The 19480-nt window shown below is 35.2% G+C and overlaps 1 protein-coding gene across 1 annotated transcript; it reads right to left on the bottom strand.

Moving 5' to 3' along the window:
* Window positions 1-5291: 5291 nt before the first annotated feature.
* LOC121992289 lies at window positions 5292-18957 on the bottom strand. Its single transcript, XM_042546569.1, has 12 exons — window positions 18796-18957; window positions 18656-18717; window positions 17948-18019; window positions 17224-17302; window positions 8963-9033; window positions 8058-8159; window positions 7884-7973; window positions 7374-7448; window positions 7259-7291; window positions 7089-7169; window positions 5826-5888; window positions 5292-5755 (listed from the first exon to the last, which is right to left on the bottom strand). The coding sequence occupies exons 1-12, from the start codon at window positions 18854-18856 to the stop codon at window positions 5576-5578; spliced, it is 969 nt and encodes a 322-aa protein (XP_042402503.1). The 5' UTR covers window positions 18857-18957; the 3' UTR covers window positions 5292-5575.
* Window positions 18958-19480: the final 523 nt, after the last annotated feature.

The raw sequence follows: 19480 nt of genomic DNA, 5'->3' as shown, positions 1-19480 counted from the left end.
ATTTTGGTGTGATCAACAAGTCAAGTTAGGTCCTGCGTTGTATTTAACCTTGTGTCTAAGTGTGCAGGAGCTTAGGAGCACAGGTACTCGAGCGGAAGACGCAGCTAGCGAGAAGGACGGCACGCTGTGCGTCCGAGGGACGAGGCGCTGCGGAAGAGTACACCGGCGGACGAGAAGGAAGCGCGCGGTGGTTCCGAGGGACGAAAGCCGGAGCGGAAGATTGCTCGGGGAGCAAGAGACGCAGCTAGCGAGAAGGTCGACGACCGAGGGACGAAGACTGCGGATGAGTACGCGGCAATTCCGAGGGACGAGGGAGGAAGCACGCTCGAGAAGCCCGGAAGATGGGTTCGGGTGAGCCCTATTCCGGATGTCAGAGATCACCCAAGCAAGCGGAGCCGGAGCAGAAAGACCCGGACCAGAGGCGAGCTGAACCAGAGAAGATAGCACGGACCAAAAGTCAACTGGGTTGACTTTTGGCTCCGGGGCGCCCGGAGCTGTCCGGGGCGCTCGGAGCTTTCCGGGGCGCCTGGAACCCTTCCGGGCGCCCGGACCCATCCAGGGCGCCCGGACCCTATAAATATAGCCTTGGTCCGAGCCTTTCAACCATCACGATCATTCTATTTCCAAACACTTGTATGCTTTAGTTGTAGTTAAGCTTCTGTTTTCTGCGCCTAAACGCTTCTCCTGAAGGAGTTTTTGAGCTTAATCTTCCTTGGATTAATAACCACATCGGTTGTAACCAAGTAAACATCTGGTGCCTCGTTTTTTTCTTTTATGCTTTTATTTATCTGCTTAATTCATTTTACAAGTGTTAGCTTAATCGTTCGAGGAAGGGTTGTCTGTTTTTAATTGACAGGTTATTTACCAACCCTCCCAGCCGGCCCAACGGTCCTACAGTAGATATGATGATTAGGAGAAAAATTAATATTTTGTGTGTACAAGAGACAAAATGGACAGGTGAGAAGGCAAAGATGATAGAGAACTCGGGTTTTAAGTTATGGTACACTGGAAAGAGTAGAACAAGAAATGGAGTGAGTATTATTGTAGATAGTTTGTTAATGGATGAAGTTGTAGGAGTAGTTAGAAAAGGGGATAGAATTATAGCCCTTAAGATAATAGTGGCGAAAGAAACTATGAACATAATTAGCGTATATGCACCACAAGTAGGATTAGATGAAGCTACCAAATTAAGGTTTTGGGAAGACTTAGATGAAATATTACAAAATATTTCACCAAATGAAAGGATTTTAATAGGAGGTTATCTAAATGGGCATGTCGGAGTGAAAAATGAGGAATATGAGAGAGTACATCGGAGCTATGGGTTTGGAACGAGGAATGAGGAAGGGAAAACTATATTAGATTTTTGCGATAGCATATGACCTTATATTAGCTAATACGTTTTTTAAGAAAAGAGAAGAACACTTAGTCACATTCAAAAGTGGGAATAATAAATCGCAAATTGACTTTCTTATGGTTAGGAAGAAGGATAGAAAGATTTGTAAATATTGCAAAGTTATCCCTGGAGAAAGCTTAACTACCCAACATAGGGTAGTAGTATTGGATATACGCCTTAAACATAGTATCAATAGAAAGAAAATATATACAATTCCTAGAATTAAGTGGTGGAAGTTAAAGGATGGGAAGCAACATATATTTAAGGAGAAGATAGAAGTACAAGCATTAGGTGAAATATATGATGACTCTAATACAACATGGGATAAGATGGTATCAAAGTTAAAAATAGTAGCTAAAAGTGTCCTCGGTGAGTCAAAGGGGCATGCACCGCTAAGTAAAGAATCTTGGTGGTGGAATGAGAAAGTACAAGAGAAAGTGAAGGAAAAACGAATAGCTTATAAGGAATTATATATTTGTAAGAATGAGGAAAACTTAAAAAAATATACAATAGCTAAGAAAGAAGCTAAAAAAGTGATGAGTGAAACAAAAAATGAAACTTTTGAACAGTTATATCAAAAATTGGATACAAAAGAAGGGGAAAGAGACATTTATAGAATAGCTAAAGTGAGAGAAAGAAAAACAAGAGATCTTAGTCAAATAAAATATATTAAAGATGAATGTAATAGAGTATTAGTAAGCGATGGAGAAATAAAAGAGCGGTGGAAGAGGTATTTTCATCAACTTTTTAATGAAGGTTTAGGAGACCAACTTAACTTGGGTAATTTAATTAGGTCAAATGAGTATCGAAATTTTAATTTTTATCGTAGAATTCAAACTTCAGAAGTAAAACAAACTTTAAATGAGATGCACAATGGAAAAGCCGTTGGACCAGATGATATTCCGATAGAGGTGTGGAAGTGCTTAGGGAAACAAGGTATTGAATGACTTATAAAATTATTTAACATGATATTGAAAACGAAAAAAATGTCTGATCAATGGAGGATAAGTACTCTAGTTCCCTTATATAAGAATAAGGGAGACGTACAAAATTGTGCAAACTATAGGGGTATTAAACTAATGAGTCATACTATGAAACTTTGGGAAAAAGTAATAGAAAAAAGATTAAGGAAGGAGACCACAGTGACAGAAAATCAATTTGGGTTTATGCCTGGAAGGTCGACAATAGAAGCTATACATCTTCTTAGACAATTAATTGAAAAATATCGGGAGCAAAAACAAGATCTACACATGATATTCATTGACTTAGAAAAAGCGTATGATAGAGTCCCAAGAGAAATTATATGACAAATTTTAGAAAAGAGAGGTGTTAGCGTAACATATATTGAACTAATTAAGGATATGTACGAGGATGTAACGACCAGAGTAAAGACTTCAGGCGGAGTAACTGAAGCATTTCCAATAAAGATAGGGTTACATCAAGGATCAGCTCTAAGTCCCTATCTTTTTACACTAATTATGGATGAACTCACTGCGCACATTCAAGACACAGTACCGTGGTGCATGTTGTTTGCAGATGATATTATTTTGGTAGATGAGACACGTGAAGGAGTAAATGCTAAACTAGAATCTTGGAGGGAAACACTAGAAGGGAAAGGTTTTAAGCTTAGTAGATTAAAAACAGAATATATGGAATTTAAGTTTAGCAATATTAGAAGTAATGAAACAATTGTTAAGATAGGAGAGGATGAGTTGCCTGGAACCGAGCGATTTAAATATTTAGGATCATTTTTACAAAATAATGGAGGGATTGAGAGAGATGTCTTACATAGAATACAAGCAGGATGGGTGAAATGGAGGGGAGCGTCGAGTGTTTTATGTGACCGTAAAGTACCTCTTAAACTTAAAGGTAAGTTCTATAAAACCACAGTTAGACCTGCTATGTTATATGGAGCTGAATGTTGGGCTATGACTCGAGCACACGAGCAGAAGATGAGAGTTGCAGAGATGAGGATGTTAAGGTGGATGTGTGGACATACAAAGATGGACAAAATAAGAAATGAGAGTATTAGAGAGAAAGTCGGAGTTGCATCTATTGAGGGAAAACTCCGAGAGACACGTTTAAGATGGTACGGACATGTACTTAGACGACCAATAAATGCTCCAGTTAGGCGATGTGAAACTATGATAAATATGCATATCAAACGAGGAAGAGGAATACCAAAAAAGACTTGGTTAGCAACAATAAAACAAGATAAAATATATTTAAATATAGATGATGATATAATAGGAGATAGAGCTCAATGGCGTAAAAGGATTCATACAGCCGACCCCACCTAGTGGGAAAAGGCTTGGTTATTGTTGTTGTTGTTGTTTAATAATTTAACTACTATTTTAACACAATAACACTTAATAATATTTATATTTTTCATATCACAAAATTAAAGAGTATAACATTTCTACTAACACATAACAAAAATCACATCAACCACAAGAATGTTCCCTTGATTCACAAAATAACTTAGTTTAAAGGCCAACAAAGTAGCTGACATAAAGGAAGCTATTGAAACATTTGATTCGGAAATAATCTTTTAAAGATATGTTAATTCCATAGAATACTAGATAATAGGAACCCAAAAACTTATCGTTTTAAGGAAAAGGAATGATAGAATATTGTTGATTAAAAACTAACTAAAAAATAATTAAATAGATGTTTAAATAGTCTCAAAATCTTAATCCTAACTCTACAAAGAAAAAATAACCTAAATTATAAAATAGTCTAAAAGATAATAAAAAAAAGATTAAAATTTGCTCAACCTCTAAAAAGACTTTAAACGATATTTTTTTGAGTCTAAAACTAAGAAGTTAGGGGTTTTACTCTATAATCAATTGTAGATCTCTGAATATGCTTCGATTTGGTATATTATAGGTCTCGTGGTTTAACCTGAGTCTAAAACTTCTACAGATCCTACTCCAATCCTATTCTGATTCTGTTCTGATCCTATCGATTATGCTACGATCCTACCGATCCTATTAAGATTCCACTACAAAAATAATTCTGCATGATCTAGGATCGATTTAGTGTTTTGGATTATACGATCGCACGATCCTATGATCTAAGATCATGATTTTATAAACCATGTTTTTTTTTTTTGGTGAAGGTTAGTTGAATTGTGAGATAAATTATAGGAGTGCAGCTTTCTATATACATGATATTAGAAGTGTATTCGAATTTGATATTTTATCCTATATGAATTGTTTTTTATTCTTTATTATTGTGTATGAATTTTTTATTTATATATTTTTTTAATTATAAAAAAAATCAAATAGCATGAAATAATTTATGTTTCTCTCCACTTTCAGTTATATGTTTATAATTGAAACTAGTATTGATATTTTTATATTTATATTTTTTCCATTTTAAAATGTTATTGGTATATTTTAGATTAAAAAAAAAAGTAAAACCAATAATGGAGAAAGAAAGAAAAATAAAACTAAATAATTGTTTGATTAAAATAAAGATAATTCAGGTTTATGGTTAATGCAATATCCACTAATTTAAGTTCAATCTAATGTGCTTGCGAGAGATTTGAATGTTTAAAATGACATGCGTAATGTTAATTGTCAGAATGTTAACGAATTAATTTACTCAATATATAATATTATTTAAAATTTAAAATTAAATAATTTATTTATTTAGAGTTATTTTACATCATTTATCTTATAATCAGGTCTTTTAAACGATAGTAGAATAGATTAACCACTACCAAAGTTTCTTCATTGGAGAATTGAAGATCAAAGTTTAGATTACTCTCTTCAATGAATGTTTTACAACTTTTGTGAAGTTTATGTTGCGATGCATATGATCAGCTGTAAGCAACACTTGTCTATGACATATTGACATACATGATTTAAAATAACACCCACAAGGAAAATAATTAGCATTTGAAAGGAAAATAATTAGCATTTGAGATGACCTGGCAAGCCGATTATAGCATGTAAAAGAAATAATACAAGAATTTTTACAGGACAATTTAGCAGCTGTAGTTTATTTTCATCTTGTTGATTTACAAAATATAATAATTTGGACTAGCGATATCAATCGTTCCAAATGGGCAGATTGCATAGATCACACGCTAAATAACATTAATGGACTTTCACAATGAATTAAATTGCATTTCATCATAACGGATAATGATGTAGCCAGGTAGGGTATTGAGGGTCATAAAGCAATCCCTGCCGTCCGTAGAGCAATACCACCAGGGTACGACCTGTGTACTGTGCTACTTCTCAGAATGGCTGGTTTCAAGGGTTTCTCCTGGTTGTCTTTCTGCGAAATAGGGTTGAATTTGGGACTATCTGCATTTCCATCTTTGAAATTCTCCATGAGAAATTGCAACCCCTGAAGAATAAGGGAGCAATGATAAGGGAGCAAAGTGCCTGTCGATAAAGGAACACAATGGTAGACGCACCTTGATTGATTTGTCGGCCGAGAAGGGGGCGACTGAAGAATGGGGGAGCTTCTCAGCAGTTTCCTGTTTCAGGAGAAAAATATGTAATAAGCTGTTATAACATAAATGCGATCAAGCACTGCATAGCTGACTTAGACTAATATCAGATTTTTTACATACCAAAGCAAACTATAATCAGTCCATTGAAAAAGCCCATAAAATTTCGGATGCAAAAAGAGAATGTCAAGGGATGATTTAACCAGGGGCGAAAGGACAAAATAATCAGAGTGGTCAATTGACCCCACAATAATTTGACAACTTATTATTTTACATTTACGAAAAATAGAAATATAAAGATTTTATCCATTATATACTGTTATTTAAGACCATAGAATAATCAGGAGTGTACCCCAATGTCAAATTTATATTATAAAATTTACGATATGCTTACAAATATAAACGTCTCAGCCTCCACCACCGGTCTTAACACAGATAGGCAGTCCACAAATTATCTGAGGCTGTGAGGGCGTAAGTAGTTACTCTATCTCAATGAGATTGATATTGCATGCATACTTATTTTGAAAAACCATAGGTTAGTGGAGCATGCTGTAAATCCTGCAGTTTCATGGCATCATGGCATCCACAGAGTTAAGTGTAAAACTAAAACATACTTTCCTGGTAAGATTCAGCTAAAATTTTTTACATTTTCCCAATCAAATTGAAGTTACACAATTGAAATAGTTTAGTAACTTTGCTATAAAGGCTCAAACCTATGGCTCTAATATCTAATTGTCTGGTGTGGAGCCATAATATATTATGGAATATGTGCTCAAGTATAAGTGTTAAAACTGTTAACCTCTACAATGTTCGCCAGATTATTAACTTTGCCATGGAGGTTTAGGCCTTAAAATACTCGCTTAGCAAAGTTATGTCATTTAATCAGAACATAAATCTTAGCAATTTATTTTAAAAATAACTTCCTAACTAGAGAGTGCAAAACCTGTGGGATTTCAACCAGGGAGTTGCTAGAGGCTCGGATGCCTCAACTACTGAGGTATAAGTGTGATAGCAAATACTAAATCCACAGGTAGACCCTTTAGGAACATTTACCGTAAGAGAAAAAAAAGACATTTCAAAAATCATTGCCATGCTGTGTCCTAACTAGAGTAAGACATTAAGAGATTTTCAAGTTAATCCTGCTCGGCATCAAAAAGAAAGTAGGTGAAGTTACATGTCAAACGCATCATGTTTCTATCAACTAGAAGAATGGTTACATCGTCTGACCTGGAAGAACTTAACATTCAGTCCATCTTTAACCCCTCCAACAAATTTGCATAAATAGTATATGCCTGCATTGGTCACATCCTGCAAGGCAATACATGCACAAAATGGTCTAAGTAGAATCCTTCTTGATACCCAGCACACGCCATTATCAAATCACTATAAAATAAAACCTGTTTACTTTCGAGATGTCCTATCTTTCCTTCCTGTTAACAGTGGCAAAGTTTTGTCAATTGTCGTCAATTAAGTCTAATTTGTTGGCACTAATAAATATTAGTAATAACTTACAAGCCCAGTTAGCATTTGCTGCAGCGACTCGATATCAAAGCCAATTTGAGAAAGCTCAGTTTTAACATCACCGACCTGTAAATTATACCAACTAATAAAAAAATATTTTGTTGATCTAACAAGCATCATAGAACTTGACAACAAATTTAACAAGCACAAGAGATAATGTAACCTGAAGCATATGAATGAAAATTGATGTAGTTTCAAGCATATGACATTGCAGAGCTCCAAGATAAATGTTCAGATTCCCAACAGTTAATCAAATAATGAATGAGGAATTTCTATTCAAAATTAAGGCATTGCCAGTGTACTAGGTTCATCAGTAAGCTCATTGGCTATATCTACTACATTTATAATTATAAATTTATACTCAAAGAGAATCACACCCTAAAGATACTTTATTCTTACAGGATTCTGGTCTAAGGCATCAAGTGGTTATTCTAAATTTTTGGATACTGTCAATCTCAATACCCTTAAACAGGTAATGAATAAACACTGCTATTTACTGACCTCATTCATAATAGACTTAGATATCTCCTGCTGCTCATCCAGTTTCCCATCCAAGTTTTCAAGCCTCTGGGTTAGATGCCTTTTTGTTGCCTAGAAAGAACAATGACATCAGAATAATATGATAACAAACAAGTGACTCTGAAACTCAAGTATAATAAGAAGTCTTGGGCATACAGCAAGAGATGCAGATACTTGCTCTAGTTGCTTTGACACATTTGCAACAGCGTTAGCCATATTCTTTTTGGTGACAAACATGACATCAGAGAAGGACCATCCCTGCAAGACAATCAATTCCTTTCTTCATATATTCTTAACCGTTTATACTGGTTTAAATGGTCATCATGATTAAGTGTGAAAGGAGCAAACGACACACACACACACCAAATCACACACACACACACACCAAATGATTGTCTTCTGCAATTCACACATGAAATAAGATTCAATTATTTATGCCCTCATATATGCAACAATTTAACTAACCACAAAAATATATTAGGGATACAGGATAACCTATTTAAGCGAACCCATTTTTAAATGTTGAATCTCAGATTTCATAAATTGATTTAGAAATCTGTTCATTGCATTTCTGCCAACTGACCTTATTTTACATGCTTTTTATTTACATTTTTCCACATATATTTAAATAGCATGTAAATATAACCAAAGTATCATCCTGTGAAACGATTCAGACACACATCCGGCTGGTAGATGTATTCTACCTATTCAATTAGTACTAGAAAGCAACTCATATATAGAAAAAAAATATATATATATAGTTATTGAGAGCTATTACCATCTGAAATGCATAAGTAAAACTAAGGCAGTGTTTGGTTTGGTTATTTTCCATTATCATTTTCTGAGAGAAGGAAAAACATTGTTTGGTTGACAATTTTCACATTTGTTTTCTAGAAAAGGAAATATCATTTTATGGGAAAATAAAGAATGTCTAAAAGTCATTTTCTAATAAAAGAGAAAACGCGTGTTTTTCATAAAATGAAAATAAAACCAAATGCTCTCTGAGGCTCTCCAATTACAGTATTTTGATAGACTAGTATTTTTGTAGCTAAGGAACCTACCTTCCACCACATGTAGCAATACCCTAATGTTCCAACAGCAGCAGCAGGTATTATATAGGATGATAAACCACCTGAAGTAACACAATAAGAGTAATCATCACTAGCATTCCAGGTGCAAGCATACACATTTCTTCAAAGGCATGCAGCTAAAAACATCTGACTAGCATCTAGAGCCAAAATTTCCAAGTTCAGTATACACTCAAAACAAACAAGTACACGGTAGACAGAGTAGATATCATCATATGGACTTGGCAAAGAAAAATATAGAAGTGTAAAGGGTTTGGTTGGATTAATTGAATAACTATCAGTAGGCTAATCAGAACCTGTGAATGAAGAGCTTTATGTTGACCTAGTGATCAAGTCTACAACGGTTAGGCTCAATTGATTTGCAAAACTAGCAATACGCTTAGAAGTAACTTGTGATTGATTAAAGATAAATTTTGCACAATTGTTTAATCAACAAAATCGAGTGGCCCTTCCATTAGTCATTTGATCAAGGCACAGCTTGATAAAATGTGATTAAGTGGGCTACCTATCCAGTGCTAGTCCATCCATAAGGACAAGACCATGCGACCAGGATGTGCTCTTGTTCTTGTGCTACCAACAGGAGGTGGATACATACAAACAGGTAATATGGTTATCCAGGAAGGTTCTGTTCATCTCTTCGTCATGCACAAACATGTTCTCTTGTCTCTTCCGTGCACTTGAACAGGCATTGTGATATTAGCAAAGAACATAGGCTGAGCCCAGAGTTAGACCAAAAATTCAAAACAAATTTAACTCGGTTTCATTTTTTTCAGTAGAGGATACCTATTATAAAACCAAAAAGCTTATAATTTTGAAGATAAGAAAACTTTACCACATTATTATTATTCATCTAAAAGACACGACTTCAAGTCAAACAGTAACAGCACCTGGAGCTCTCACCTTATTTAGAACTAAACTACGAGGCTTGACGTTAGAAAATTACTCAATTAACCATAGAATATCCTATTATAATTTGACCTTAAAGGACTACATTGATGACCTAGACATAGAACCTAAACATAGAAGATTCCCTTGATGACTTGACCTAAGAAGTCCCTTGATAATACCGAAGCCCTAAAAGATCTCCCACACAATATGACTTTAAAAAACACCTCTGATTTTTTGACCGTAGAAAATTCTCTTGAGGGCTTGCCATCCTCCAATACCACCTTAGGTAAACCCCTTGATATTTAAAGAACCTCTTTGTTTCTAGTCTCGCTAAATTGCTTATAACTGTTCTGGTTCTAGTAAGACAGATAGAGAAATGTGTCCATTTGTAGTAATTTAAGGCTAGTCGATATATTAATTTGGTTCCTTTGCCTAGTTCTATCCACCAAAATGAAAGCTTTATTGTGTATGGAAAACGCATGTCGATACTAGAAAAAAGATTGAGTTGAGTGATGATTGTTATAAAAAATATGTCGATGCACCAAAGACAACAATATAACACATACATATGTGTTCATGAGCCCTAAAAATCTCATAAGGTAGTCCTATGAGAGCGTTTACATTCATCTTTACTGTGAGAAAAATTAACTCTAATTTATGTTTATTTATAATGTTCAATTTTCAAATTGGAGAGTGGAATTATTGGGTGACACTCAAGCCTCCATCATTGTGTGTTGACATTGTTACAAGGAAGCTACAGAAAATTTTCCATTAGTGTTAGACTTTGAAAAAACAAAGGAATAAGATATGATTAAAAATTGAAAAAATACTTATAACAGTTCTAGCAAGTATGTGCCCATTTATAGTAATTTCTGAGTTTAATGTTGGTCAGCAACATTACTTATGATTGGAAATGATGACCAAAGAAAGTGCTAACAACTCATTTGAAGTTTGATTAGAGTAAATGACTCAGTCTAAGATTTAGGGATGAAGTTAGCATTTCTATTTACAAATTTTTTGAGTTTTTAATTTTTAGAATTTTATTGAATTTTTTTTTTTTTAAATGTTTAAAGTAATTTAGATTTTTGGAAAAGTCTTGGGATACACTATATTGGTCTTTGAGTTAAGATCCAAGTTATTTGATTATCTTCAGTTTAATAATAATATTCTTTTCCCTCTTCATTCACCAAGAGTTTTTTGGGACGGTATGATGTGTTCATGCTACATCAGCTCCCTCTTTGGCTTTAATATGATATTAGACTTGGGCCTTCACCTCTTAACAATGTCAGATTGGAGGGGCTTGTTAAAATGCATGTCAAAGGAGGTTAAAAGGGAGAGTATTGAAATTTCACCCCTCTTGTCTTACATTGCTGAGGCTTTTTAAGCGTGCTCAAATATCAAGGGGGCCTCCAACCTAAATTCCTTGACATCTTATGTTGGATTTGGCTCCCTCATAGACTCTATGCCTTGTTTACTTGGGAGGACAGATTTAAGAACTATATTTATTTCATGAAAAAGGATGGATTACTTATCCTTTCCTCTATTTACTTATTATAAAATAATGGATGGATTTATGAATCTAATCGCTTATGAATCCATTAGTCGTTCAATATTTGGACATTTTTTATCCACCCAAATAGACGAAATACGACTTTCCTTCCTCCATCACATCTTTGCTCTCCACCGCGCGAGCAATAGGTAGTCACCTTGCACAGGCGGCACTACACGGCCTGCCAGCAAGGCCGCCTCATCCCTACCCGACTGCCTCCCACAGTCGTGCACAGGTGGCACTAAAGGGCCGCCTCACATGGCTTGGTGCAGGTGGCACTGTGCGACCACCTGGTGCGACTACGAGTCACAGGCAACCGTGCACGGCCGCCCCACACGGCCGTGAGCATTTTTACTCACAAGCACGACCAGTCAGTGGCGACTTCGCAATAATTTTTTTCTTTTCATCCTAGTGTTTCTCTTCCTTTCCCTTCTCTTTCAGATTTTTTTCTCTCCCCTTCTTTTTCTTTTCTTTTATCTTCCTTTTCTTTAAGGATTTTTTTCCCAGTAAACAGAGGATTAATATCAACTATATGCTCTTTATTCCATTCATGTACCATATTTCCTTAACTTTAAATACTTTCAGTGTCAACTCTCTAATTGACATACTTCCTTTAGTTTCATATCTTTATCTGTTTTTGTTAGTCCTCGTGCTTGAACATTAACTTACATTTATACAAATGATAACTCACATTAATGGAAAGTGTAAAACTAAAAAATACATATGTTATCAATGAATGCTTACCCCTTTTAAAATTAGGGTATTAGTTTCTTTAAAATTTATTGAAAATTTTTTTGACCTCTTTAGTATTTATTATTTTTATTTTTTTTTAAATTAATTTCTCTCAGAATACAAAATTTGAAAGTTTATGAAACTATTTCTGAATTCATTTAATTTATTCAAGTTAAAATTGGCCATCATAATATTATTCAACCTTATACCATTTTATCATTTTATAATTTATTTAATCTTATAAAAATTAAGATTAACTAATTTAAAAAGATTTTTAATTTTATCCTAAGGGCAGTTATACAACTTGTTTGTTTTGTAAAATTATGAATATTGTTTAACATTCTTAATGGCTTTATTTAACTACAATTACTGAAGTGATTTTGTATCATTATGATGTAATATTATAGGTGTTTCTGTTACTACATTCGAGGCATTGTTTACTAAAAGTAACCTAAATGGCGTGTAACACCACACAAACATGCTACTTAAGGTGCAACGTAAATCAAGGTCAGCATAAGGCATGACAACACTCTAAATAACCATGTGTGTTTGTTTTCTCAGAATACGTTGGAACTAAGAATTAGACAAACTATGTAAAGGATATTCAGAGATGAGATTAGAGTGACAGCAGATGTTAAGGTAGTGGCATGTGATGCAAAATGAAATGGAAGAAGGTGAAGTAGCATCAGAAATACAGACATGAACGAGAATCATTAGTTAGACATTTTAACAAATTTTTTTTCTTCCCTACCAGGAAGCACAAAATTATTTTCAAGGCCAATATGAAGAAGTGAGAACTATCTAGAGTAGTTAAAATTGAAAGGAGATATTCCATTATGCAATCAACATGTAAATTGAAAGGATTAGATGAAGCTACTAAATCAAGATTTTAGGACAACTTAGATGAAATATTATAAAATATTCCGCCAAATGAAATGATTTTAATAGGAGATGATCTAAATGAGCATATCGGAGTAAAAAATGAAGAATATGAGAGGGTGGATTATGGGCTTGGAAAGAAAAATCATGAAGGAAAACTATATTAGATTTTGCAATAAAATATGACCTTATATTAACTAATACATTGTTTTTTTTTAAAAAAAAAAGAACACTTAGTCACAATAAAAAGTGGGAATAATAAATCGCAAATTGACTTTTTTATGGTTAGGAAGAAAGATAGAAAAATTTGTAAAAAATTACAAGGTCATCCTTGAAGAAAGCTTAACTACCCAACATAAGTTAATAACGTTGGATATACACCTCAAATATAGTATCAAGATAAAGAAAATATATATGACTCCTAAAATTAAGTGGTAGAAATTAAAGGATGAGAAACAAAATATATTTAAGGAGAAGATAGAAATACAATCATTATTTGAAATATATAGTGATTCTAATACAACCTGAGATAGGATGGTATCAAAGTTGAAAATAATAGCTAAAAGTGTACTCGGTGAGTCAAAGGGTATGCACCACTAAGTAAGGAGTCTTGGCCGTGGATTGAGAAAGTACAAAAGAAAGTGAAGGAAAAACGAATAGCTTTTAAGGAATTATATATTTGTAAGAATAAGAAAAACTTAAAACAATATATAATAGCCAAGAAAGAAGCTAAGAGAATAGTGAATAAAGCAAAGAATGAAACTTTTAAATGATTATATCAAAAATTGAATACAAAAGAAAGAGAAAGAGATATTTATATAATAGCTAAAGTAAGAGAAAGGAAGACAAGAGATCTTATCCAAGTAAAACATATTAAAGATGAATGTAATAGGGTACTAGTAAACAATGAAAAAATAAAAGAGCGGTGGAAAAGGTATTCTCATCAACTTTTTAATGAAGATTCAGATAACCAACTTAACTTAGGTAATTTAAATAGGTCAAAGAAGCATAGAAATTTAAATTTTAATCGTATAATTCAAAATTCAGAAATAGAACAAGCTTTAAATAAGATACATAATGGAAAAGCCGTTGGACCAGATAATATTCCGATAAAGGCATGAAAGTGTCTAGAGAAATAAGGTATTGAATCACTTATAAAATTATTTAACATGATATTCAAAACGAAAAAAATATCTAATCAATAGAGGATAAATACTTTAGTTCGCTTATATAAGAATAAGAAAGACATACAAAATTATGCAAACTATAGGGGTATTAAACTAATGAGTCATACCATAAAACTTTGAGAAGAAGTAATAGAAAAAATATTAAAGAAGGAGACCACGATGACCGAAAATCAATTTGGGTTCATGCATAGAATATCGACAATAGTTATACATCTTCTTAGACAATTAATTGAAAAATATTTGGAGCAAAAACAAGATCTGCACATGGTATAGTGACTTAGAAAAAACTTATGATAGAGTCTCAAGAGAAATTATATGGAAAATTATAGGAAAGAGAGGTGTTAACATAACATATATTGAACTAATTAAGGATAGTACGAGGATGTAACAACTAGAGTAAAGACGCGCAATAACTGAAGCATTTTCAATAAAGATAGAATTACATCAAGAATCAGATCTAAGTCCCTATCTTTTTACAAACTCATTGCGCACATTTAAGACACAGTACCGTGGTGCATGTTGTTTGCAGATGATATTGTTTTAGTAGATAAACACGTGGAGTAAATGCTAAACTAGAATCTTAGTAAAAAATACTAGAAAGGAAAGATTTTAGATTTAGTAGAATAAAGACAAAATATATTAAATTTAAGTTTAGCAATATTAAACATAATGAGATAATTATTAAGATAGGAGATGATGAGTTACCCGGAATAGAGAGCTTTAGATATTTAGGATCATTTTTGTAAAATGATAAGAGGGATTGAGAGAGGTCTTATATAGAATACAAGCAGGATGATTGAAATAAAGAAGAGCGTCGGTGTTTTATGTGACCGTAAAGTACCTCTAAAATTTAAAGGAAAATTCTACAAAACTGTAGTTAAACTGTGATACGGTGCATGATAGAGGGGTCGGATAGCTGACGTGGTCAGAAGTCAAGCCCACATGGCGGTCAGAAGTCAAGCTCACGTGGAGGTCAGAAGTCAAGCCCACGTGGAGGTCAGAAGTCAAGCCTATGTGGCGGTCAAAGGTCCAGCCTATGTGGAGGTCAAAGGTCAAGATTACAGAGCGGTCAGGGTTGAGCCTATGTGACATTTAGGGGTTGGGCCTATATGGCACATAGCAGGTAGGAACTCGGAAGGTAGGACGTACAAATCAGGATAGACGGACTAAAGTTTACATGTCAGGACTTACAGGATAAGACATGCAGAACAGGATACACGGACCAGGATGTACCGGACTTATAAGATAAGACATGTAGAACAGGATACACGGACCAGGACGTACAAGTCAGGATAGGCGGACTACTTATAGGTCAGGACTTACAGGATAAGACATGCAGAGCAGGATACACGGACCAGGATGTACAGTTCAGGATAGGTGGACTAAGGCTTACAGGTCAGGACTTACAGGATAAGACATACAGAACAGGATATACGGACCAGGATGTACAGTTCAGGATAGGCGGACTAAGGCGTACGGTTCAGGACTTACAAGATAAAATACGGAGCAGGGTCATGCATACAGGACAAGATTTAACGAACGACAAGCGAAGGCCTCGATTGGCACGGCAATAAGCGCAGGTCTGGATTTACTGGGATTTCCCGAATGGCAAATGCAGGACTGGGCATACAGATCTGGATTTACGGGGCGACAAACACAGACTAGGGAATGCAGGTCTGTGCCCACAGGTTAAGGTTTGCAGAAACGAGGACCTAGTCTAGGGTTAACGAACCTGGGTGGGCACGCACTATACGACAATCAAGTCAGGGAATCGTAACAACCTGTCAGAGAATAATCATCGCATGTCAGGGAATATGCTAACGGTCCAGGGCTCATTGCCCCCCGATCCCTCTTCCGTCCTATAGGAAGATGTCACGTGTCATTCACCGCCAGGCAAATCCTAACACTCGTCAGACTCCAGAAGTACTCAATGCCATATAAAAAGGGAGGCTTTTTCCCTTACGCAGGGACGCTTACTCATCTTTTCGCATTCATCCTTTACTTTTCGTCCTTTCACTGTGCTTCTGGGGAAAAGTACCTAACTTAAGCGTCGGAGGGCCTGATCCGGGGACTTTTTCCCTAGTTCTTGGTTTCTAACGTGAGGGCGGCTTGTCTGAGTGTATGCAGAACCCTCACCTCATCATCCTAATCATCACCCCCTGTCATTCACCCGTGAGAACCTTTCCGGTAGGTACCAGATCAACAATACGTCTCCGCGACTTTCCGTCAACATCGAGGACAGCACAGCCCGTCTCTGTCCGACTCAGCTTCCGGACAGGATCAAATTGTTATGTTATATGGAATAACTCGAGCACATGAGCAGAAGATGAGAGTTGCAGAGATGAGGATATTTTGGTGGATATGTGGGCATACGAGAATGGAGAGAATAAGAAATGAGAGCATTAGAGAGAAAGTTGGAGTTGCACCTATTGAGGGAAAACTCCGAAAACTCTTAGACGACCAATAAATGCTTCAGTTAGGCGATGCGAAACTATGACAAACATGTATATCAAACGAGAAAGAGAAAAACCAAAAAAGACTTGATTAGCAACAATAAAACAAGATAAAATTTATTTAAGTATAGATGATGATATAGTGGGAGATAGAGCTCAATGGCGTAAAAGGATCCATATAGCCGACTCCACCTAGTGGGATAAGGTTTGGTTATTATTGTTGTACTCAACATGCAAATCCGATTTAGCTTATATCACAAACACACTAATCAAAGTTTGACAGCCAAGTTGGTTGCTTGGATTAGCTAGCATCATCTGAACATAAGAGAATCGCAACACACATCACACACCCAATAGACGTGCACTAACATGCTTCTTTATATCTAACAATTTTAACAAGCCAATTTAAAAATAAAAATTGCAAGTAAGAAACATGATAAGCACATTACTGAAGGGAAAAAAATAGGTGAAGAAGGAAATGAAAAGATTTAAAGCAAATAAAGGAAAACAGGAAATAAAATGTAATGAAGATTTCTAAGACTTTACCAGTAGAATTTTCACCATTAACTATGGTCACTGGTCGAGATATCGTCAGTTCTCTAATCTCTTGGGCCAAATGCTTAATCTACAAAAAAGGACGGAGTATAAATTAGCAAACATCAAATATACATGGATACAATATTAGGGTTTCAAGTTAGTATGAGTGTATTATTTTACAATTTAGTTATTCAGGTCAGCATACTAAACTGGAACACAAACCGCTTAATTGTAGGTCAAAAAAGGTTAAGACCCATTTATGACCCAATATATTTAACTTCACAGGTGAGGTCTTGTAAATGGGTTTTGTCATCTTTTACCACTTCTTGAGTAGAGCTATCATTTATTGCACCTCACATGTAGCGAGCAAGTGACTTGGTGGAATGGCAAAAATATCATGATAGAGGAAGTGATCATTGATGTCCTAGTATAGTCTTGTGTTGGAATTGTGGGAAAAGAGGAAAGTGCCTTTTGAAAGAACTATTTATCAACTTGTGCTTCCGTATTTTATGCCAATGTTTGGCACTGTAGCCAATAGTTTAAAGGGAAGTATTTACTTGGGTGAATTGTTATGGAAAGTAACATAATGTGGTCAATTATTAAATTATGCACCGAGTTGCAAACTTCAGTATGTGACCTCTTGAGCAAAAATAGAAACAACTTAATCTTCAATACGAAGACCTTGTTACATACTAAAACAGTAAAAAAAAATAGAGGAAAGTCAAAGGAACACCTGAGAAGCAAGGAGTGCAGTGTCATAGTAATTATTAGAGGTATCTCCTTCATTTACACCTTTCATAAATCCCTGAAAAGTGCAAGTACATCTCATTTTAATAGTTAATCAGGATATTACTTAGAAAAAGATGAACTGATATATGTTACAGAAGAATCTGGCCTCCCAAATGTATCGATGAAACATCATCAAATCAAAGCAAGAACACATGAGGTAAGTTAATAATTCAAATGGCTATCATATCAATAAAACAGTAAACAAAGTAAAGTATGTTGTATTGGTTTCTAGCAAATTTGCTCAATTTCTATTGTGGCATGGTAGGCTACAATTATAGAGAAATTGCAACATGGTTCCATCTACCTGCATCTTGCTCTCTGAATTAGGACTCAAGCTCATACACTTCTTTCAGATGATTTTACAACCATATCTAGCTACTCGTGAGTAAAGGGATCGACCATCAAGTTCCAAAATAATAAAAACGTATAATCATGCCAGTGACGAACAGGACAAGAACTACGCCTTACCTTTTAAGGTGGCTGAAAGAGTAATTATAATGCCTTGTAAAATAAGTTATTTTTAACAAACATAACTATCGTACCCGCTATGCTAAATACCTGAAAACTTCTTTGACGGCACATGCCTAATCTCAAAATTCTAAGAAATAGTCTACCCCAATGCTGGATAGAGAGATCGCAGTAGAAGAATCACCTGAAGGTCCGACAAAACATCGGAGATCCGGCCGTTCCTCAGGATTATTGATCCGGTCAGACCTAGACAACAGAAAGAGTACGGAACGGGAAAAATAACATCGCAGAAGAGTAAACAGAGGAGATCGGTATGCATCGTACCTGCACCGACGAGGATGAGGACTTTGGAGGACGACATCCCAGTCTGCATCGCCATCGCCATACCCTTCTCTGGCGGCTGTGGTGGCCGGGACAGAATTCCAAGGCGGAGAGGGAAGAGTTGAAAAGGGTAATGGGAAATTATGCGACGGCTTTCCTTTTTCGATGGACGTCGATATTTATATTAAAAAAACATTTTAGATTAAAACGGAAACTAAATTTTCGTTTAACAGAAAAAATAAAGAAACGAAAAAAAAATAAAGAAACGAAAAATAAATAAATAAAGTGTCCGAGAAGCAGTTGCTACGACATAAGACATGACTGGGGTCGCGATAGGATGGACATAGCGGTATAGGTCATGCTAAGATAGCGGGCCGATCGGGACTGAAGTTGTGACATAGAGCATGGTTACGGTACGGAGGCCGGACTTACGGTGGCTGATTTGTTCGGGCCTTTAGCGGATACCTTGCAATGTTAAGACATCGTGTTCAGTTTGCCGAGGAGATAGGAGGTTATTTTTAAAACGTACTCCAATATTAATTTTATAGATGACTTATTTAATTTCATATGAATGTCAATAAGATTGAGATAAATATTTTTTTTATGTGTTAGTTATTATTTTAAAAATTAATAGTCATTCGTGATTTATTTTTTCTACAGAAAAATTAAGGACGAACATATTCATTAT

Source organism: Zingiber officinale, chromosome 6B (genome assembly GCF_018446385.1).
Source record: "Zingiber officinale cultivar Zhangliang chromosome 6B, Zo_v1.1, whole genome shotgun sequence".
In the NCBI taxonomy this organism is placed as follows: domain Eukaryota; kingdom Viridiplantae; phylum Streptophyta; class Magnoliopsida; order Zingiberales; family Zingiberaceae; genus Zingiber; species Zingiber officinale.
This window is presented reverse-complemented; position numbering and strand designations above follow the sequence as displayed.

Bases quoted from the DNA above. Each gene is read 5' to 3' on its own strand.
- LOC121992289 (XM_042546569.1), bottom strand. From the start codon at position 18,856: ATGGCGATGGCGATGCAGACTGGGATGTCGTCCTCCAAAGTCCTCATC. The intron at 9,034-17,223 runs GTAAAGTCTTAG...GTGTTACTTCAG, and splicing joins TAATGGTGAAAATTCTACTG to GTGGTTTATCATCCTATATA. The intron at 5,756-5,825 runs GTGCGTCTACCA...CTTATTCTTCAG, and splicing joins CGGCCGACAAATCAATCAAG to GGGTTGCAATTTCTCATGGA.